At 43.5% G+C, this 23,099-nt stretch overlaps 1 protein-coding gene across 3 annotated transcripts in view; it reads left to right on the plus strand.

Moving 5' to 3' along the window:
* The window catches only part of ADAMTS2 (ADAM metallopeptidase with thrombospondin type 1 motif 2), a 236,217-nt gene that overhangs the window by 47,049 nt on the left and 166,069 nt on the right, over positions 1-23,099 (plus strand). For 2 of the 3 annotated variants that reach the window (XM_040647187.2, XM_414611.8), the window contains exons 1-2: positions 10,920-11,206; positions 12,101-12,462. The exons of the other annotated variant lie outside the window; for it this stretch is intronic. In XM_040647187.2, coding sequence (XP_040503121.1) covers positions 11,119-11,206; positions 12,101-12,462 — 450 coding nt within the window. In that variant the 5' untranslated portion in view covers positions 10,920-11,118. Of the gene's footprint in view, positions 1-10,919; positions 11,207-12,100; positions 12,463-23,099 lie in introns of those variants that run through there. 3 annotated transcript variants of the gene reach the window in all.

Genomic DNA, 23,099 nt, shown 5'->3' on the forward strand with positions numbered 1-23,099 from the left:
TCATAATTAGTCCTATTAGAGTGAAGCCATGCACACGGTTGACCTTGGAACAGGAATCAATATATTATTTGCTTTTCTCAGTGTATAAGTATATAGTATATGAAGTGTACACTTTCCCTTCTTCACTTCTTGCATCGTTAAAATACTGTTTGATCAACATCTAATGTGAAAAGTGTCTAAGAGCACTGAATGTAGGTGTTTAGCACTGGCTGTTCTTTCACTGTCCTGATGGACCAAATTACCAGACCCTTTAATGATGAACAACAGTTTATCGAGCTGTAATGCAGTTTTGTTATGGTGACGATTGGCTATGTTCTGAGGTAACAATTACATGATCCACTGACACTTGGGTTCTATTCTTGATTTTTCAGCTGACCTGCTGTATGATAGAAAGCAAGTTAGATCCTTACTCCCTGTCTGTGCTTTCCTTACCAGGTTTTTCATTTCTCATTTATATAAACAGTAAGACCTTTACAGAACAGCAAGTCATTTACTGTACATAATAGGATTTAGCACGGTATGATCTGTCTTGTTTGAATCTGCGTGGCATTACAGTGATTTTAATAATTACACATAATCATGGCTCTTAATTCACAGCACTCACTAATGGCAGATTCTTTAGGAAATCTGTAAATTAATCCTCTCTTCCATGATTTCCTCATAATGATATTACAGTTGTAATCCCAATCTAGTTATTTTATGGCCTCAGAGTTGGAGAGCTATTTGGCTTAGCCTCCTCAGATCGGAGGAATGAAGATATCAGTTCATGCAGTAGCTGTGGTCACAAATAACTCAGGTGGCACTTCAGTCTGAGGGCTGATATTTTAAGAACTTGGCCGATATTGCCCACTCGTTGGTTGCCACCAGATTTGGACTTGTCTTGGAGGTTATTTTCCTTTTTACCTCCTGCTTGCAATGTCCATCTACAAATAGGAGAATTTCAGCTTTGAGAGAAGCTTCATTCTTATACTGCATCACACCAATGCCTGTCCTAAAATTAGATTTATAAACAAAGCTGGATCGAACATCGTCAGGAAGAATGACAGCTGTAATATTGGAGCAGGGAAATTTCTGAACAAGCTTGGAAAAGAATGAAGCATCTCTTATCTTAGGAAGCTTGGAAAAGATCCTGTTCTGGAAATACTTAATCTGGCGTAAGGAGCATTTGTTCTTCTCTTTTCTGTCATGGAACATGGCTGCTACTAACTGTGATATTATGCCAATTAGCAGAAGAAATATTGTAGATCTCTTGAATATACCAAAAACCAACTGTTTTTCCCATGATCCTCAAGATCAGAATTGCTCCTATTTCCTATCTGTGTATGTCTAGCAACAGATAGACCTTATATAAGTAAAACACAAATGTAATGTTTCAGTGATGACACAGAGTGAAGAGATGACGGAATCATGGAGCTGTTTGAAATTCTCTGGGAAGAGATCCTTTTTCCATATGGGCAAAGTCAGAGTGGTGTATGGTTTGTGCTACAGTTCCATTTCCACTTTGCTTTTGATATAGCATGCTTCATAATCAGGATTATTTATGGTTGAAGTGATTTCTTGTTAAGATAGAAGGTCAGCAGTCTAAAACTATTTGGTGATCACAAATATTATGGCTCTGGGGATAAGGAAAGGGCTGGTACCAGTGGCAGTGCCTGAGTGATCTGTGAGCTTCCTGAACTAAAATAAACTACGGAGAAGATCTGTGGAAGTGTATGCTTCTGTTTAAAATCTGTGAAATAGAATAGAGTTTGGGATTTAACATTACTAGAAAATGGCTACACGCCTGAAAACTAAGATTCTACATACATTTTAGCACTGTATATTTATATAAGAAGTCCCATGATTGCCATCACACTAAATTATTAATTCAACTACTGCCAGTTGACATAGGAAAGGTGACATATCTATAGAAGACTTGTTCTAAGAGAGAAAATTTAGAAGAATATTTGGCTCTTGTTAAAATATTTAACTGGAGTCACTTTTAGAATCAGAGGAGCTGACATCTGTTCCTTATTTTGTGCATCTGTATTTGTGTGCAAACAACCACAGGGAAGGCAGGTTTTACAGAAGAAAAGGACAGAGATTAAAAACTGATTAGTTTTAAGAAACGTCCCCAATATCACACACATCATTACCTGCATACTCCACAGAACGTGTACGCCTTGCTAAACCTGCCAGGCACAGATCGAAATCCCTCTTATGAGGACAGCTGGAGGGTTATGCAACTTCAGGAGGATTATGCAGTTGTGTATATGTTGTGAAGTTGCCTGGTGGATTATGAGCCTGTGTAGGTTTGATTTAAAAGAAAAACAACTTAATTCTCTGTGGTAATGAGCGGAATGTTTCTAGAGAGGGCCAGAAGCCTGGAGTCTACAGAACAGGTAGAGTCGTACTGATGCATCAACCTGCTTCTGTGTCTTCATTCTGACCAGCAGTGGGAAACCAGCCACAGGTAGGCAGGAGGTGTATTATTCTGTACTCCATCCAGTGGAAGTTGCACTGTTGGTCTGTACAGAGCTTGCCCAAAGTTCAGTACAGAGAGATTATTTAGAATTTGGTCCTGTTCAAGGTCTTGTAATATGCCATCTAGTGAAGATGGGTATTTCACATAGTTTTATTAAGCTGTAAAACATTAAGTAAATGTGTTCTATCAAGAATTGCATCAGTTGTATTAAGAGGCACATGTCATTTTACTACTGTTTCATTGGAAGACTTTGAACATTTTTGTACTCAGGCAGTTGCTCTGCTCTGGCAGAACTGTGTGCAACATTCCTCGTCCTTTTGTAAACAGAATGCTAGAAGCAAATATGCCAAGTGAAAGGCGTAGCTATTTCTTGTGGCTGATAGCTCTGTCCACTCAACCAAAACATGCCTTTGAGCTGGAGAAAGCTGCGGGGAGTCCTGCAGGTCTGCTGGGATGTGTTCAGAAAGGCTTTGGAGAAACAGGCCTTGTACTCATAGTGCAGACAGATCAGAAATTAGAGTTGTTCCTGCTCCTATGAAATTTGTCTTGGACATAGACAAGATATATGAGCCATTACTGCTGGAAGAAGACAGAGCCCAAAGATTATTGTGGGTAGAAAAGTTTGTCAGATAATGCGAAACATATTCACTTCTATCATTAATGCAGTATCTCTTACGCAGTACCACATTGTTACTGTGAGTGTGAAAACAGATCAATAAAGTCCTACATTGCAGCTGGTTAATGATTTTGAAACTCAAGCAGTCCCCAAACCCACAAATTACCACACGATGTCTGAGGAAATAAACGGTGGGGTATCACATTTAGGAGACGTACCGCGTGCTTTTCACCTGCTTCAGTGTTTAGGGATTCTTTGCTCTCTGAGTATGAAATACACTTTGAATAATTGTCAAAAACGACATGTTAGAGCCTGGGACACTATTAGCACAGCAGGCTGAAATGATTCAAAAATGCCTTGCCAGTAGGTGGTTCTGATTGTATTAACATCCATTTCACATGAGGGTCACAGCTCTGAGTTCAGTGAATTTGCTCTTGATTTATATGTCTATAAAGGACAAGAACAATCATAAGATACTCCCTGTGATACTCTGAAATCAATACAAAGAACAAGGAGGGCTGCTAACAAGCTTTCAGGTCATGGACGGAGCACTGCAGTCTGCTTGTCTGCCATTGGTTGAAAGTGGAGCAAAAACCAGCTATAAATTTGCTAAACATTAGGTATCTCTTTGAAAGTGATTTTATTACATTTGCAAAATGAAGAAGATCATTAGAAACATCCACATTTTCCCTTTGTTCCCTTGGGGCACTGAAATGCCTAACGCATGATTTGCAATTGCTGCAACAAGCCAGCTTTCTACAGCTTTGAATTTTCAGGTGCAAATTGTTTCTGTGCTTTCTGAACGTGTTTCCTTAAATTTCCATTTCTGTAAATTTGCTGTATTATTTCTAGTAAAGTGGACTTCCTAAGGCTACAAGAATTTCTCGTGCAGCCCAGGTTTTTTAGCTCAGAAGGCAGATGTCCGATGCCACGCGCCTGCCGAATCAGAGCTGTTCACACTGCAGAGTAGACCCCAATGTGTCATTTGGAGAATGAGCCGACAAACAGCCAGAAACATTTGGTTGCTTTACTGCATGCATTTCAATAATAGCCCTGGGCTTACTAGAGATTTTCTGTGCTATTTTCCTTTGATGCTAGTTTGACACAATTTATAGTGCACTCTAAGAGTACCAGCTCACACCCAACTTCTGTTCTGCGGTTATAAAGAAGTCAGGGATGGGATTTAACTTCTGTGCTATGGTACTGAAGACAAATTATTCTAGTCCAAGTCCTTGTCTTGATTTTTTTTTTTCCAGGACAAATGATGCAAGGAAGAGGCTTGCTTTCAAATATTTCTGAAGAAACTCTGCCCTCATTCCTTCATTTGAATGAGTGAAGGGTTAGGGACAGCGTCCATGAGCAATGCCACATAAGTTGGCAGGTTAGGACACTGGAGCTAAAAGAAATGCACAATTCACAAATTCAACAAAAATCTCCTTTTGTATGGTGGATAATGCACATTCCACAAAGTTTTGCATCTCCTGACTGACTGAGAAGTGTTTTCCTTTATCTTTTGAGCACTGTGATTGTGACCTTCCCCGAGTTGGCAGTTCTCACTGAGTCAAATTCCATGAACCTTCTGAGCTTGTTTGACTTGAGGCTGCAGATATTCCGCATTGGACAGGATCCCAGTAATCTGCTGTGCTTTTCTTTCTGTGTTCCTTATATCCTTAAATGGCAGCTACAGAAATGATATCATTTCTGTGACCGGTGAAAAACCTTCTCAAATACAGGATCCTGGATAGTAGTAAATTTCCCTTAACCTGATTTGTAAGGACTTTTCTGATCAAGCTTAGTGCTGGCATATGAACTCACTATCTCTGCCACTGCTGAAAGCTTAAACTCTTCTCTGAAGATGCAATTATTTACGGTTTTCTCTCCTTCAGCTTTATGGCTCCTAGGAAGCCTGATTAAGAGAAGGAAAAAAAAGGCTAAGTTGCAAACGCACCAGATCTCTCGAGGTGGTGGTGTAGGCGGTGAGAATGGAGAAGGGAAATAGCTTGAGACTTCTGTTGTTAAAGGAAATAGTTATTCAGAGAAATTGTTTGTAAATGCAAAGAACGAATGCTGTTTGAAAAGCATGTCAGCAAGTAATAGATAAGGATAGCAGAGGTGAGTTATTGGAAGACTTCAGGATGGAAATCCTTACTTTTGTACTCATTTTACTGAACAGCTGCATTGAACTTTGTACTTAGGCAGGTCACTTTCTTCACTGTCTTCCTAACTCAATAGACCTCAGTCTCCATTGGGCCTTCTAGGCATTCATTCAATATAAATACACAAATAATGATTTTGAGGCTGGAAAATCTCCCATTCTGAATGGGTATTTGTTTTTTGTGAAGATATAAATTACTGAGATGTCCTATTACCAGAGTTGCAGCTGTGAAACAGGCAATTGGAAAGTAGAATTTGTTTTATTTGAAGAGAGATTTGAATCTGAAAATCTTGATAAAGCCTATTAAAAAAAAATTCTTGTGCTTCTTAACTCCTTGATTTTGGGAAAATCCTGCTTTTTGTCTTTACTCAATTAGATTTAGAAATACATATTTAAAAAAAAACCACATTTTTTGTAGTTATAAATAATTACTTCTGACTTGCTTCTTAATATATGCTCCTTATATGCACCTTCACTCAGTAAGACGACGTCTTGGCTCAGCAGCCACTTCATGGCTTTGGGGGTAAATCAGAGAAAATGAATGGTGGTGTTTTCTGGAGAGCAGAGGAATCTGCATGGCAGAAATGCTTCTGAGAAGACTTTATTCTAGCAGAATGAATTGTAAGTGTGGCTGGTTGAAACCCTTTTTTCTCCCCAGAAGTTCTTCTTCTGGAAGATGTTGATCCTTCCCTTTTTACAAAAGTCACTCTACACAGTCAAAATATTTCAGCCAAACTTGCTGAGAGTTCTTCAAGGAAGTCATATATAGCTAGATTTTCATTGGGGAAAAAAAAGGAAAGGCAAACTCTTGGCTGGGGCCCGTCTGCTGTAAGCTTCCTTTGTAGCCAGAGCTGATAGCAAAGGTGATGAAACAGAGGGTGACACAGGGCCATCGAGCTCCCATTACACCTCCAGCATGAAGCCCACATGTGCTGCATAAGTTCGCCCCCAAGATCACAGCCAGTGTTCTTCCTCAGTTCCATGTTCCCGTGGGATTGATGCGAGTCGATGGGCAGGGGAGGGATGCTTTACTGTAACTACCTGTTGCACCTGGTGTTTCTGAGATGCTAGACCTAGGAGAGTTGTTTTGGTATCAGATTGACATGAACTGTACGAGGAAAGCTAGAACAGTATTACAATAGTGAGTGGTTCTTTCAGGAACTCTATTTTCTTCCTTCAGTATAGATCTCATAAACCAGAAAGGAACTGGTTAGTATCAAATGAGAATTCTTCAGGAGGGAAATCAAATGTCCCAGTACTAATTAGTTGAAATTAAGATCATTCAAATATTTATATAGGGAAGGCAAGTATTCTGGGAACATGCTGGGATAAATCACATGGCTGGAATATTAATAGCGAGGCAGTAAATCTGCACAGAAAGAATCAAGGTGAAAACATAGGGGAGGGACTGTACTTATTATCACAGGGCATTTATACCAGCAGTTAAACACAGGCAGTTATTGAAAGAAATGTTAACAATGAAATGTTATGAGTTATGATGATAGAGAGAATGTGAAGGGGAATTAAGATAGAACATGTACTATGGGCCACAATGTCAGGACAGAGCAGCTCAACTGAATGCAGAAGAAACTGCTGGAAGCTGGACCTACCTCCTAGTTCTGCTATGCTCTGCCCCATACCTGAATGCACAGTGGTGTGTGTGTGGTTCAGCTGCGCGGCCATGGTCAGGCAGGAGCTTTGGGCCACGTGCAGAAGAAATCTGCACCCGTGTCATCAATGAGTGTAGGCCTGAGAAGGCATCTGCAGCTTGTCCCAATGTGGCCAGATGTCTGGGGGGTCAGGGAGCTGGCTGGAGGTAAACTTGTGGAGGATTGGGCAGAGGAGATGGCGCCTTTTGTACAGTCAGCCAGCATCTCCTGCTGGAGGCAGGGCTTTGCTGGTTAGCAATACAAGATGTACGTGTTTTTGGTCATGTCAACTCCTTTCTTGCTCCAGAAATCAAAATGTCTAGCATTGGTGTCACTGCTTTAATTATGTTTTTTGTCACTTTATTTTTCTTACAGTATTTCTTTGGTGTCAGAAATAATCTTTTACCTTTCTTTAAAAAAAAGAGTGGAAATGAAATTATCAAAATTTGGTAACTGTATTGTTACATTGGTCTGTTGGGTGTGTGTGTGTGTGTGTGTGATATTTCATTTTATTACTGTGCTCAGGTAAAGTGGAACAAAGACAGGACCACTGCTGTTGTGGTTACTGCTCTGAAGCATCCGCTGCTCCAACACATGCCTTTTTTGTGGGCAGTATATAACTCTGCCATGCAGTGGCAAAAGGGTTCAAACACTGTAGAGCCTGGAAATGCCAAGTGTGGAAGAAATGAACTGGCATGCTATTTTAATGTTTCTTCCTTTTTATTAAGCTTTATGTTATTACATAGCCCAAAGTATGTACATAAGATTAGGGCAAAAGCAATGAGCAATCTGCACTAGAAACAGAAAGCAGGCAATGCACAATCCTTTTGCAGAATGGCATTGTGCTCCCACTAAGGAGGTCAGAAATGAAAACTCCTTTCTGGAGAACCTCTCATATGAGACCTTGGGCTGGTTTGGATCACAGAGGCTGTAGAAGATTCTGGGTTACCTGCTCACATTGAGCCAGTCATCTCCCCTTGCAGCCCAACTAACTGAGGATTCTCCCTTGAAAACAGCAGGAGATGTTAGAAATGCCAGGCATGAGGTATAGTTATACGTATGTGAGACACTTTCGTAGCAGCAGCTGCTGATGTATGCTCAGGATCTTTTCATTTTACCAAGCAAAACTAAATGTGGAGAGAATACCTCCACAGGAAAGGTCTGACTGCAGTTTGTACGCATGTGCCCAGGCTGGAACGGGGACTGATTGCACAAACCCACAGCAGACAGAATCCGTAAATCCAAGTAAATATTCAGGCAGGCAGGCAGTGCTGAACTCTGTATTGTTTGAGTCACAGGGCTGTTCATGGCTCAGCTGGGTTGTTTAAAGCTGCTTTGGGAATGCCAGCATAAGCTGCTAGAAGCCCTTTCCTTCTGACTAGGTATTCATTCAGGACACAGCGCATCATTTTTTCCTTTCTGCATGCCTGTCTCCAGCAAAGGCAAAAGTCTGTGTGATTGTAGTCACGTTTGGCAGCAGCAGATGTGTGCCCTCAGCTCCAACTGTCACAGCGCAGTCTCGGTATCTGGTCCTCTTCCCTTCATTCCAGGAAAATAAATATGATGTGACTCCATTCTCACCAATTAATTGAGAGGTTTGTGAAGGATGAGTAATGCAGCAGTACATACATTTCATGTTGAGTTTGCCTGGTTCATTCTAAAAAAATGTGAAGCATCCTGGCAAGGCCATTGCATGGAAACCCAGGCAGTGACCTCGACTGCCTACGTCAAGGATCCTGAGCAGTAGTGTAGAAAATGGAGAATGAGTTCTGAGGGAGTATTCCCTGAGCTATAGTGGTGTAAGAGCAGGGTGAGGGTTCAAGAACTGCTCTTTTCTTCTGGAATTTCACCCACTCACTCTCTGTGGTTCCTGGCAAGCTTTGGATCTCCTCCTCTGGATCAAACTTGGATACATTTTTTTGTCTGGAATGAAAACGGGCTCATTGCTGTGCCATGTGGTGCATCCACACTTGGTCTGAGTTGGCACTGTGAATCTATTGCATAAAATCCTGACTCCATTGGAGTCAGTGGCAGAAGTCTCACCGACTTCATTGAGGGACCAGGGCTTAGTCCAGTGAGTTCAGTGGAAACACAGTTTTTACTGACTGCAGATCTGGCCCCATCGTTTGACACTTGTTCTCAGTTCAGGATTAAGAGAAAACTATGAAGGAGGTTGTAAAATAGTTCCATCAAACTGCGGAGTTCTTGGTTCTGGGCCACATGCATCAGGATAGTAAGGGATGCACACAGGACTTGGATTCTGTGTAGAAATAAACTACACGGAGGCAGTCACTGATTCTTTTTGTTTATATCATTACTTTGCAGTGCAGCTGTTATCCATATTAAGGCACATTTTCTAATCTCCAATTTTTTCAAGAACTAAAACCCATCTTAATTAGAACTATTGGCTGGGTTGTGGGTTTTTTTCCTGTAATCTACCCCACCTCCTTATTTTTTTTCTGGATGCATCATATAGAAACGGGAACTTTGATTTCAAATATATGGCCAATCCCTCTCCCTTTCAAGTTTATGAGCAGAAGTTATTTCAATTTGAGCAGGATGGGATGGATGGAACACAAAAAAGCCACATCATCAGCTTAAAATACAAGTCCAATAAAAATGAAGTTGGAACACTTCCAGCTGCGTACTGATGAAAGTCTATGAGATTTTAAGTAGGAGAAGCTGCTCAATATGGACTCGCAAACAAAACAAAACAAAAAATGAGCCAACAGACAAACAAACCAAAAGGAAGAACTGGGAGAAGCCCAGCACAGCCAGCCATCCCAAGCAGAGGTCATTTAAAAAGATAAAGGGATGTCTGAAAGTAATGCACAAATTGATCTACTCCATTATTCAGAATAATCTTTCCCTTTTTATCCTTAACCTAAAAACTGAGAAGATCGAACAGGAGCAGCGAACCACGCAGGGAGGATACCGTGTGCTGCCATAGCTGCTCAGACCGGAGCTCCGTAAAACCCAGGCACTGGCACTGAGCAGCACTGGTATTTTTCTCCTGTACCCTTCATTTGTGTTTGGAATATGAGGATTACAAGTATTAATTGGACCTGTAGTCATATAGGAGGAGCAAGAATAGGCAAGGATACCCGGGAAAATTTCTTGGCAGAGTACCAGATCCTGCAGGAAGCCACTGCATGCAAATGTGGAGGGTTTGGGACATGCAGATACTCTGCAAATGCGTGTGCGGTAGGGGAGGCCACGGGCTGGCGAGGACAGCAAGAGCACAGGAAGGGCTTTCGGGATTCTGCAAGGTTAAAGAGTAAAATGATGAAAACAGCATGTGATCCTGATAATGTAACAGCTGAGTAAATATATACATTATCTGAAAGGAATAAGCAGTATGGCATTTATCCTGGCCATATGGAAACAAATATAACTTGTTTTTTTTCCATAAAGGCCACTCTTCTTTATTTAATTATTTTTAAAAATCTTCTTCTATATTGTATTTATAGTATTCCTGAATGCTTCCAGAGTCTCTCTCTCCATTTTGCAGATATTTGAGATAAGATGGTAGGATGGCTTTGCAGCAAGTCATTTTAGCCTTCCGAGCAAACAGTCCAAATAATTTTCCCCGTGAAATTGCTACTTAGGGCAATTTATTCTCCGAGTGAGGACCTGTGATGTGGTTTTTCTGGGCCGCCGGTACTTTTTCCAGCTGTTCCTCGCTTCCGATGGGTCCCCGCGCCTCCGGCTCAACTCCCTCGGGGGTGCCCGAACTTCTCCCGGCTCCGGTTCCCACGTGAATTCACCCAGAGCAGTCCGCACCGGGCGGCACCGCCCCCGCAGCTCCAGCCCCTGCCCGCCGCCCCGGGGCACCCGCGAGCCCCGCACCCCGAGCCCCGAGGCGGGCGGAGCGGAGCGGGGCGGCTCGGAGCCGCGGGGCCGGGCAGGGCGGGCAGTCCCCGCTCCCCTCGGGCCGGCTGCGCCGTGTGGCAGCTCCTCTGTCAATCAGCCTGACTTCACTCCCGCACGCCCTGTGCTTCCAGTATTATACCCCCGCCGCCTCCTGGTGTCTCTGCTTCGCTGCGAGCCGGGAGCGCGGCCGCCACTGCCGCTGCGGCTGCGGCTGGGCGAATGCGCGGGCGGCGGGGCGCGGGGCAGCGCTGAGCGGCGCGGAGAGGAGCGGAGAGGAGCGGAGCGGGACCGCCTCCCGCCCGCCCGCCCCGGCTGCGGGCAGCCCCGGGGCCGCTCCCCGCCTCGGGCCGGGAGCGCCGCGATGGAGCCTCCCGCGGGGTTCGCCTGCGTCCTGCTCTGCTGCGCGCTCTGCCTGCCCGCCGCTGCCCCGCGGCGTCCCGGGCACAGAGGTAGGTGCGCGCCGGGTCCCGCGGCCGTTCGCCGCCTCCGGGCTGCTCGCTTCGCCCTGTCTCCGCCGGAGGGTGCCGGGCAGCCCGCCCGTCTCAAGTCACGGCTGCGAGCCCCGCGGTTTGCTGCTCCTCCCGAACTTCTTCTGCGGGCGCTTTTGCCGGGTTTCCAGTTGCGAGCGGCGGGCGAGGACGGGGACCGGGATAGGGATGGAGATGCGAACGGGGACGCGGAGCGTCGCCGGCGGCACCGCGCCGTGCCCGCCCTGCCGCCCCTGCCCGACCTGCACGGGGCAGGGCTCGGTCCTGGAGTTCCCGGTGCGGGATGAAACACATGGCAGCTCGTCTACCTGCTCCTCCTCTCGCCGCCTCGGCCGCCGCCGCCGTCCCGAAGTCCCCGGGCGGCCGCTGGCACCGCTGCCGGTTGCTGCCCGCGGCGTCCCCGTCCCCAGCCGGCCCATCCCCGCCGCGCCGCGGGGATTTCGAGCGACACGCAGCCTTACAGGCTTGCAGTCCGCACGCCGGGTCCTTCCCCTGACCCTCCGAGCGCTCCCGAAACGGCTCCGCGCCCTCTGAGCATCGCCGCCCTGCCGGGGAGCCCCTCTGCTCCCCGGGGGTTGGGCTATGGGTCCCGGGACTCCGCTGCATGGCCGGGAGCGCGCGGTCCCGCGGGTGGGCGGGCGGGCTCGGGCAGCTGTCCGCTGCTTTGGGGAGCAAAGGCAAGTTTGAATGAACTCTGCACACTTCGTGCTGGCGAACCAAGTGCTTGTACAGGGCAGTGTCCGTTTGCCTTATGTAAGTGTCTGCTGTGCTAATGAATAATGGAATAAAAATCCGGAGGCATCAGAACGTGTTTAGGTCCAGTATCTCTCTCCTCTCGTATCTCTCCCCGCAAAGATCCCATTCTGAGGAATATAGAGGAGTACAGCCTTGTCATCCCCACCAGCACCGACTCAGAGGGCAGGTTCCTATCCCACCTGGTGTCCGGACCACCAAAAGCACGCTTCAGGAGAGCTGCAGACGACTTGCAACACAAAGCAGCAAATGAGCAAATATTTTACAATGTCACTGTTTTTGGAAGAGAGTTTCACTTCAGGTTGCGACCAAACTCCAGGCTCGTTGCCCCTGGAGCAACAGTTGAATGGCAGGAGGACTCGGATGAGACTCACATCGAACCTCTCTATGGGAATTGCCTCTATGTTGGGGATATCACTGATCTGCCAAATGCTTCAGTTGCTATCAGCAATTGCGATGGGTTGGTGAGTTACTTTTGTTATTATATCTAAGATAATTACATTAATTTTCTAAATATAAAATGTGTGGACTGCCATAAACTCACACCTCATATGGTAACTGTGAATGCAAATTAACTAATGTTCCCTTGTGTGGGAATAGCTGCGCTGCACCAGGCACTGCTGTACAGACAGCGGCACTGGAAGTTGGAGCACATGCTCTGCAGTAGCTGCTCGGTAACAGAGCAGCCAAAGCCACGATTTCTGTTGATTTGTGGTAAAGTTACTTGAGGCACCTGACACCTTGGCAACAGGATGAAATGTCATGTTCTGGAAATCCTCTTCCGCTTTTCACTTCCAGTCTGCAAAGGGAAATTTTAGAAGACTCAATCCTGAATAATAGGCTGGACTGCCCTGTAAACAAATTTGATAGGTAAGATATGTTTCTGCCCTGGAAAAGTTCAATTTATTCAGTCTTTTTTCATAGATCGTTTGCTCAGTGAGTTTTATTGCCTAATCAAGTGATTGATGGAAAGTCTCAAAAGAGTGTGAGTTCCACAAGTGAAGCAGCTCCCTGTGATTCATTCTGCAAGGCTGTGTGTTTTAAAACTTGCTGCAGATTTCTGTTCTGGAGTGCTTGTTTAGCAGTCAGATGATAACTGCTTGTACCTGACATCCTAAACCATTACACTATCACTTGAATGGTAATTACTGCACAGAAATTCATTAACTGAGAAAAAGGCTATATTTTTGGTAATGAACCACTAATCTAGCCAGTATTTTCTTGCCATATCCTTTAGAGTTTGTAATTTTGAGATTACTGTATTTTAATGCATTCAGTTCTCTGCATTAAAAAAAAGCGAGTATGAGTCAGTTGTGTTTCTGTTTATTTAATCATAGAAAGTCGCTCGCTTGCTGTGCCAAGATGATAACATGCATGGGGATAGTATGTTGGCTATCTGAGAATGGAAAGGAGTCAAATGCTTTTGCCTTGACTCTTTCCTTTCCTGCGGTTTCTCCTAGCTGCATGCACTCCTGATTGGAGAAGCAGGTTATAATGTTCTGTTTGCTGTGCACAGCTGTCCAAGGGCAAGAGGAACATCAGTGTTGTGCAAGAAGAGCAATTTAGAAAGCAGAACGTGACCCTGGAGACCTGCTTCTCATAGGAAGCAGAAGTACTTTGGTCTCCCTGTACCTAGCATGCATCACTTTGTCTAGGGCAAATTTTTCTTGCCTGGGGCATTGCGGAACTGGGGTGGAGCCTCGTTCCGCAACTTGCATCCATGACCTGTGTGCCTGATTCCAGTATTCTTGGTTTCGTTGTCCATTAGAAGAATCAGGAGAAGATGTGGTCTGGTGTGGGAGTGCATTTGTTGTTGCCCACGTCGTTGAAGCCATCCTTCAGGAAGCATTACCTCAATATCTTTAAGCATCTGGCTTTAATGATTTCCCTGAGATTGTGCACTAAATCTGCTTGGAACAACACATTGAACTCTGATCCCTTGGGTACTATGTTCCATCTCTAACCATTCCACCCTAATTTTCTCTCTTTCTTTTGAGGGGAGAGTTTAAGACAGATATCATTAGAATTATTGAAACTCCAAGAAATGATACCAGTGATTCCCCAGCACTCACTGGCCCAAGCACTGAAGCTGAGTACACCTAATTCTCTCTGTTTACTTTTTCATTTCTTGTGTTTGCAAAGAATATTAAAGAGTCTCTTGAACAATATGTTGCTGACAAGACATCCTTAAAGACCTCTGGGCTGTATGTTGTTCTTAGATTTATTGGGATTTTGAATGGGAATGAACTCATCAAGAGGGTTATTCTCACTTGGTTTTGTGTGTCCATTTTGCTTCACATCTGGTTTACTTCAGTGAAGAAATTCAACAGACTCGTGCGTTTTCCTTCAGCTGCCCGGTGATATACATCGTGTGGCCAAAGTTCTTAACACACTGCTTCTATTTCCTGCTCCTTTCCAGGGATGGTGCTTTCTGACAACTGAGTTGTCAACTGACAAGTGCTAGAATTGTTTGTTGCAAACTTGTTTCCATTAATGCCTTGAAATGCCTGCTATTGAAGGTGGTTTGACGTCTGCTTGTGCTTTTGGTGGGCTTCCAGCTTTTGCAATTGGATATTATGGTGGAAATAATATTTGAATTAAGTTTCAAAGTTTGATCTTTACATTGCAAAATTTGTTGACTGAATTTAGTTCAAGTAAGTGAATGCATCTGCCATCTTGCCAACTTCTGATGTTATTTCCTCAGAACATCCCCTTTGGTTTGCACTGAACTGCCAAATGTATCTTATTTTCCAATTATTGTCTGAGAAGAGTCTGTCTGGTGTTGCTGGTGTTGCCAAAATGAGAGGCTGTTGGAATGGAGTTATATGTAAATAGTAGATCTGCGAACAGATTTTTGAACTGCACTATAAATGGCAAAGGTTTTTAATCTGCAATCATTTAAAGAAATTAAAAGGTACAGCGAATGCATATGCAGAATTATCTGCTGCTCTGACTGAGGAGATGCACATTTAGTTTGGGGCCTCTTCATTTTCTGTAACAGAAATCAATGACAAAACTATTTCTGTTGACTTAAAAATCAAATCAGAGACAGATGAAAAGAACTTCTGAAGTGTGCAGTCTCAGTGTGTTTTCAGAGTTCAAATGGATCTTTACAAATCACTGAAAGTTAAAGCTAATCGATAGTTTTTTGGATGTGAGTTTTATCATACAAAATTTTTATGACGGCCTTAAGGTATAAATACTCTGAACAACGTGGTGTCACCTCGAGCGGTGTGATAGAACTCAAACTACTCTTCATCTAAGTGGGCAAAACCAACACGGTTGGCTGTCTGTGGCCTGTCAGACATTGCAGCACAGTGCGCTGTGAGGTGGTGTTGGGCCTTGGCCAGGTCCTTACTGGGGACACGTTTGGAGATGAGGGAGCAGGCTGACCTTGGGACCATAAAAATGCCATAAAATAATAAAGGGTCACAGAATTTGGTTGTAAGTTAAGTCCTTCCCTTAACCCCAGCAGGTGAGCCTACTGCTGTGGACAAACTCTTTATGCATCTAAGTTTCTTATTTTAATAAATACCCATGTAATGCTGGAGGCAGACGTGCACTACTTGGTTGTGAAACGTAAGAGGCATAAACTCTCTCCCAATTTCCTCATAACATTCATGGTTTGTGAGGCAGAACGTGCTTAAGCACAGGCAAATGCAGGAGGATCACAGTATGAGCAACATAGTGGTGTGGGTAATGAGCATATAATTGCCTTAAGCCTCATAATCAAATTTATTGTCGAATTTATAGGGGCTTCTAAAAGCCTGAGGATCACAGCTTCGTGTTGGGGAGTCAGTACAATCTCGCACTCTCTGAGGCAATTAGAGGAATATCAGCTCCAATACAGGAATGTGATGTGTTAGCTTTGCTTCATTAGTGTAATTCTAATAATTCTTGTAATTAGTGTAAAATGCAAAAATTAAAATATCAGCTGTTTAAAGACTCAATTTACATTGCCATTAAAATGGGAAGTTATTAGAAATGGACGTATAGAAAGTAGGCTTTTGAGGACATTTATGGTTGTGAGTTTTCTTATGGAACTACAAGCATTACATTTCACGTGTTCTGTTTTGGGGTACCAAGCCATAGCTGACTTACTATTGTAACTGACATAAGTATTTCTTCTTATGGGATGAAATAGGCAGGGTTTGCCTTACAGCATTTCAGTCTCTCCTGGATGCTGTAATAACTGTTTGAGAGAAGCCTGTTAGCTGGCTGCTTGCCCAGATGCTATTTCTTCTAGAAACGCTTGGGAAGCCAGCCGTACTTTTTAAGATTGTTGCCCAAAACTAATTGTAGCTGTAGTACTGAGCTGACCTGGGTGGGTTCCTGGCGATGCATTCCCTTCGCTGAACAGTCATGAATCTCCAGGAACTGGCTGGCTTTTTGGCTGTTGTTAACTTAAGTGCATGTCTGTCAATTGTCCCAAGACATTATCTGCGTTATTAGTGTTTTATTTCCTGTTTTAAAATCAACTGGTTGGAATATATTTGTTTTCTCTCCTCTTTATTTGAAAGGGACTATTCACATGATCTAATTTTAGACATGTAATGTAGGTTATAAATGTAGGAGCCCAAATCCCAGATTCATTCAAACAGCTTTCCCAAGAGCAATTCAGATAACCGATGTGAAATGCCCCTTTTCCGTCCTGGGATAATATTCCCCCCGTCCTTCTTACTGTGTTCCCTGCACTCCTGAAGACATTTGAACACACTGTGAAATCTGCCCTTGTTCAGTATAATCCTGCTTAACTTCGAGCATGTGCTTGGGCTCTTTGAAGTCAGTGAGCTTTAAGGTTGTATTCTTAAACACCTTCCAGATAGAGATGCCTTCCTGAAACTGCCCACAGGGCTGATATTGGGTCGAACTCATCTTATCTAGATCCCATAACTCATCTGGGCAAAAGGGTGAAGGATCTGCTCACAATGAATACAACAGGAAAGACAAACATGCTTATATAACTGTGATTTTTCCATTTAGACATCCATCTCCTGCTTTCATATGGCTTTACAATTTAGTTTTGCTTCTGCTTTATCTGGTTTTTGGATTTCACTGGCTTGTGATGGAGCAAAAAAGCAGAACTCAAGGTAGCACAGTATTGTCTTCAAAGTCTGCTCAGGTCCGGTACGTGATGCCTAAAACAGATGCCTGCTGCAAATAATTCCACTAATTCTTTTTGTACTGTAAGTTCTTAGCATTCGTATTGTGATTGTGTTGCATACATTTTTAGTGGATTGGCATAGATGATCTCTTCATTTGGGAGCTTTCCCTTAAAATTAAGAAAAGAAAATCAAACCAAAGTTGCCATTGTTTTGTGTGCAGTGGCAAACACCTGTGCGCATTTTGCTTTTGCAACAAGTGGGACTCTGATACAGTGGCAGAAGAAATGCAAATAATTCCTGCCTCTAAAGATGATTTGAGTGAGATCTCTATTCACACATATGGTCTTCCAAATTCATTTGGCTTTTCCACTTGCTTAAGCCAAGCATGTATGTCGGTTTGGAGCAGAATGAGAGTCTGCGCATTGCCGTTCATACACACCGTATGAAAGACCTGCATCACCTGATGGAAAGCAGTGGAGCTATTTTAGTCCTTAATACTCAAGAATGTCCAGATATTTTCACAAGACAAAAACTTTAGTTCATAATCCATCCTCTGGGTTCATGTCCCCAGCTAGCACCAGCCTAATTAGTCAGCCCTTTCTGCTTTGTAAATTGCAGAGACTTTTCCTCGTAAGAGTTATAGCCTGAAACACAGAGAATGTAAACACTATGATTCAGCCTCTAACTGGAGTAAATTATCCTCATTTTGCTCTCTTCAGAAGAGAATCTCTCACCAGCAAGTACTATTTTTTTTTCTTTGCATCTTCTGCGCATGGAATGCCTCACCTACATTTATCTGAGAGCAGAGTAATTTCTGACATCACAGAGGCGGACACCATCTGGACAGAAAATCCTTGGGCAGCCTCACCTGTATTTCTGTGGTATGCTGTGGGCCTGTGGATAATACACAGGTATTTCTTTATGTCTGATTTGACCTTGGATTGTCCTCTCTGTGGAAGTATCTCAGCTGAGCTGTTCTCTTTGACAACACAAGAACTAGTTTTCCAATCTGAGCATTAAACTGTGTGCCCCCAACATGTGCCTGATACTTTCCATCCTTCTACTTTCCATCTCGGAAGACCCAAATACAGTAACTAATTTTGACAAGGACATAATTACTTTCTGGCATAAACAGAATGTCTGTTTTGAGAAGTCTGTCCCTGCTCAGCTTTCAGAAGTGTGTCCTTCAAAAAGGCTGTTAGCTCACCGAGTACTGCCCCTGCTTCCTCATGGCATGGAAAGGTGTTCCAGTGAATCTAGTAGTATGGATTTCTTCCAATAGCAAGATGTTCCCACATTTGGAGTGAATTATATATATATAGATACAGATATATACCTTTTGCTATAGAAAGTTGGAAAGTGCATGTTTGGGTCACGCAGAAGTCCAGCGGTTGCATGGAGCAGGACCTCTCCTGCACGGGTCACACGGGTGTTCTATTTGACCCATTTCTGAGTGCTTATTCACAGTGGCTGTTGCTTTGTAAGCAGGTCATGCCATTACTTAATTGCACATTCAGCCAGGACATTTCTCATACCGGGTCTGATTAAAACAGAGAATCAGGGAGCAGTTCTTCGGTCTCCTGTAGGAAGGTGCACAAAATTGCATTCTGTTTTTTTTCCCCTGGGAAGAGCTCTGCTGTGCACGCCCTCTTTTTCAGATCGCTGTCTCCTTTTATTGCTTTCCTTCTTCCAAAGTTTCAATAAGTTCTTTAACACATCACATCTGTTTCTTTAGCCCCTTTATCTGTGTGTGTGCTTTAAATTCATCTTTATTTGCAGACTTTTGACACAGCAGGTTCCAGTTTTAATAGTCTGTGAAGTGAAAGGCCTACATTTCACATGCTATTTTCAGCAGTGTTCCACTAAATGGTAACATTGAAAAGAAGAGCATTCTCCTCAAGTGCTGAAGAGGGTGTTGCTTCCTCGTTCTGAGTCCCTGTCTCCACTATAGATCGTCTGAGTTATTCCCAGATCTCAGAATGTGGGGTACTTTCCTCAGACCTGGAGTTCTTGGAGTCACAGATGTGAATTTCACCTTTATTTTTAAACTTTTTCATCTGAGGGTCTGTTTTCTGTTTAAAACAAGTGCTTTAAGGAAGAGTTTTTCTCAAGGAAAAAACAGGAAAATCAATCGTATTTCTTGAAGTCTCAGAACCCAGCAGGCCACTGAAAATCAGCCCGGGTGTATTCTTAGTGCCCCAGGTATGTCACTGTTGATCAGCATTTGCTTCGCATCTATATTCTATCTTACTGTCTTAGTTTATGTAAAATTTTACAGGTTTTTTTTTCCTTTTGATTTTTTGCTGTGTTTGTCACCTCTTTCTTCAAAATAAATAAATAATAATTCTTCATGTGTACATCTCTCCGTGGACAACTCAAAGGCTGAATCTGCTCAGGGTCAGTGGTACTTTCTGAATCTTACACATTGAAAGTACAGCATTATCATTTGTTCCACTGCTGTGGTGAGCTATGAATAAAGCCACTTTAACCCCATTCCTCCTGTCATTCCCTTTAACTTTTCCTGTAGTTTCAGCTCTGTGTTTGATTTTCATTGCACGGTCAGATCAGTTTTTTCCAGCATTTAACCTATAATATGGTAGACCTCAGGGGGGAGATTACAATCCATTCCTACTGAAATTAAGAATGAAACCTACTAATGCTGTTACGAGAAAGACTCAGTATTGGTATCCTGGTAGACAAGGCATGCCCAGAAGGACAGAGGCTCCAGGGTCAGTGCCCAATTGACACATGAAACTCATAGGAGGAGTTTCTGCTTCACGTGGTGTAGGTGAATATGGGCTTTCTGGCATCATGCAGTGAATACTGTCCTCAGTATGGAATGGAGAAAGTCAAAGTATTATGTCGAATTCAACAGGAAAGGAGAGGCCTGTTTTCTCGTGAGTCCAAGTATTTCAAGAGCTAAACATAACAATAACCCATTGATGTTTTAGTAAAAATACAGAAAAATGACAAAATTTAGAATAGAAGAGAGGAAAGCATTGACTTGAGCCCAAAGCCTTGCTAATCTTGCTACTCTTTCACCCATGTGCATAAAACAGAGCTAACAGCCAGTCCTGCCCCAAGCAAAGGCACGCTGTGTGCCCCGCCAGGGCCACGTGTGTGCACCTCTGCTGCGAGGAGCGGTGTCTGCAGCCTTCATCAGCTGCAGGGGAAACCTGAAGCGGGGCAGAGCCTGGAGCTCTGAAGGAGAAAAAGTCTGAAGAAAAAGCCGAGATTAAGGATAGGTGGCAGCACAGGCTGTGGTTACTGTTTTAATAGTGGTTTTATTTGTTTAAAGCATGATTTTTGGGTAAATCACGATCAACCAACTCATATGCAGAAGAATAAAGTTCTTGATTCTTCAGAGTGTTAAAACTGCTGGGCTTTTCTTTCCCCGAGCAGAGGAGCTGTGGAAGGAATGTGAAAGATGCTGTTTGGAAAGCATTCTGCAAACCAGAATGTATTTAAAAAACAGTCTCTGAGAAATAAATCACTACCTGATGATGAAGACAGCTGAGCTGGGCCAAGAGTCTTTCATGTGCCAACTCTCCCTCACGTGACACGAGTTATACTGGAAGCTGGCAGCCTGTGCTGCTTGCGAGGCTGAAAATGCCGAAATATTTTCTTACACAAAGTAAGTAAGAGGTAGATAAAAATATGGCCTTGAAGCTTTTCAAAATATCTCTCTGTAGTGCATGGTGATCTAACCTAAGTCACAGTCCTGCTGTAAAGTCAAAACATCCCCAAACACCCAGAAGCACACATTTTATGCCCCTTCAGTTCAAACCGAATAAAGCGATTAAGGATGAAGAAATTGTAGGGATGCATTTGGATTGTTTTCAGGTTTATAATAAAGCTTGAACTCAGAGTTTCCTAATAGTGTTAGGTTTCACTGTGAAAATGGCAGATCCAGCATTCATCAGTAAACCGAAGTGCTGAATAACTAAATAAGGACTAGCAGTGGCTGTCAGCACTAAATGTTTGCAAAAGTTAAGGCACATTAAGGCTGCCATAAGCAGTAAGTGTAAAAATGGGATTAATCAAAGAATGATTTACCATTCTGAGAGAGAGATATGAAACTCGGACTGAGTAATTAATGGACAAGCAAAGAAAGAAAAGAGAACTTGTATGATGTTTTGCATTCACTGACACTCCTTTGTAGGATTTATAAATAAACTACACTAAAATTAATAGGTAGTTCACTGCAGTCAGTTAAGGCCAACAATAATTACAAACATCCTGTAAGTCACAGTAGAAGTGCCAGACCTATGAAAATACAGTATAATCTTGCATTTTTCTATGCAGAAAATTGCACAGTAAAAATAGATCCATGTCAATTTTTATGTCATGGTCCATCATCATTTTGCATAAAGGACTGGAAGGTTCCATTGCAAGCGGCTGATATCTGGGCTTGTTCTAAAGCTGCTGAAGTCACTTTGGTTTCACTGGCTTCGTTTGGATCTGCCTGGGCAGATTGATTAGCAAGGGGACATTCATTTTGGGGCAAAATCAGACCATAGCCTTGTCTTTCACTTTGTTCTCTGTCCCCTGGTGTGGTGGTGGCAAGGGAGCTGATGGCAAGGTGCTCAAATGCAGCTCTTCCATTGCTGTTTATATCCCACATGCTGGATGGAATAGGGCAGAACTGTATGCTCCTAAAACTGAAATAACTCTGCTAAAGTTTCTTCCTCTTCTGCCTCACACCACATCCCTGCCACAGGAGAGGTGATGCATTAAGTGAGGCAAAGGGACCAGGTGAAACCCTCCTCTTCCCATGCCAGGAGGATGAGACAGTTCCAGCTGCCTTGAATTTGAAGGCTTATTCTGACAGCTCTTCTGCCTTTTTCTTCTAAGAGGATGGAGCTGGGAACAAGAAAGATTTTCCTGCTTTCTGCATCTGCCCCTCTTTGCTCCCACACAGCTGGAGCTATCCTGGGGGAAGCCACGTGGAGAGGACGTACCATGGGTAGGGCTGAAGGGAAGCACAGAGCTTCCTGTCCCTGCCTGAGGTTAGCTCTGACCTCACTAACACTAGCAGCTCTCATAGAAGACTCCCCAAATACCAAACCCAGCCCTTCAATCCAAAATACCCAAATTATGTGAGAAAACAACATGAGAAAAACTCCAACTGCAAATCTGTTCAACAGGCTGATCTGCTAGCTTGGGAATAGCTGATCGTAAACTTGCATCCAGCCAAACAGGAGTTCGCTTTCTTTGATGCAATCTTCTTCCAGCTCCCAGGTGCCCTCTTTGAGATCCTGATGGTCTTGAGTCCAACAATCTGTCAGTAGGTGTGGAAATCAGACATTGGGTCTATTCAATTATATCGAGCCAGACCTTCGCTAATACATGGCATCGTTTCTCCATGGGCTTCTGGGAGGTCTGTCACTTTGCATTAGCTGAAGACCTGGCCTTATGTAATTAGATGTTTTCACACTCTCTTGGTGACATGCCCTCCTCCGACAGCCTGAATTACAGGCTATCATGGTTTGTAAAGAGATACACTCCTTCCTGAGAAGCAGAAGGATGCACAGAATCAGACTGCATACGCGCTATTAAAATGAGATTTGGTAAAGGAATGTACTTGGGGTTTGCTCATATACTTGGAAATAGCAAAAGTGCACTGGGAGAAGAGAGCAGTGATCCTGAGGGCTCTCAGAGTCCTTGGAAGGGCAGATGGGTTAAAGGCTCAGCTGCAAGTGCTGGGGGTTCTTACACAGATGTTTGGGCTCACTGAAGGCCTAATGGCTTCCTGGCTCTGAATTACCATGCTGCTGTAGTTTTGGTGACGTTTTTATGTTGTTGGGTAAGCCCGTAGAAATCACATCACCACTGGCTGTTGAATAAATGTAGTGTTAATAACGTGAAATTCATCCATGATAAATCTAATTGGGTCTTTGAAGGGTTTAGCTGCTTCTGGCAATGTTGTGTTCCTTTGGAAAGAGGTGTTTGCTTTAACCTGTGGAGTTAAGAAACGTCTGTGCTGAGGTAACCCT

Source organism: Gallus gallus, chromosome 13 (assembly GCF_016699485.2).
Source record: "Gallus gallus isolate bGalGal1 chromosome 13, bGalGal1.mat.broiler.GRCg7b, whole genome shotgun sequence".
Lineage (NCBI taxonomy): Eukaryota > Metazoa > Chordata > Aves > Galliformes > Phasianidae > Gallus > Gallus gallus.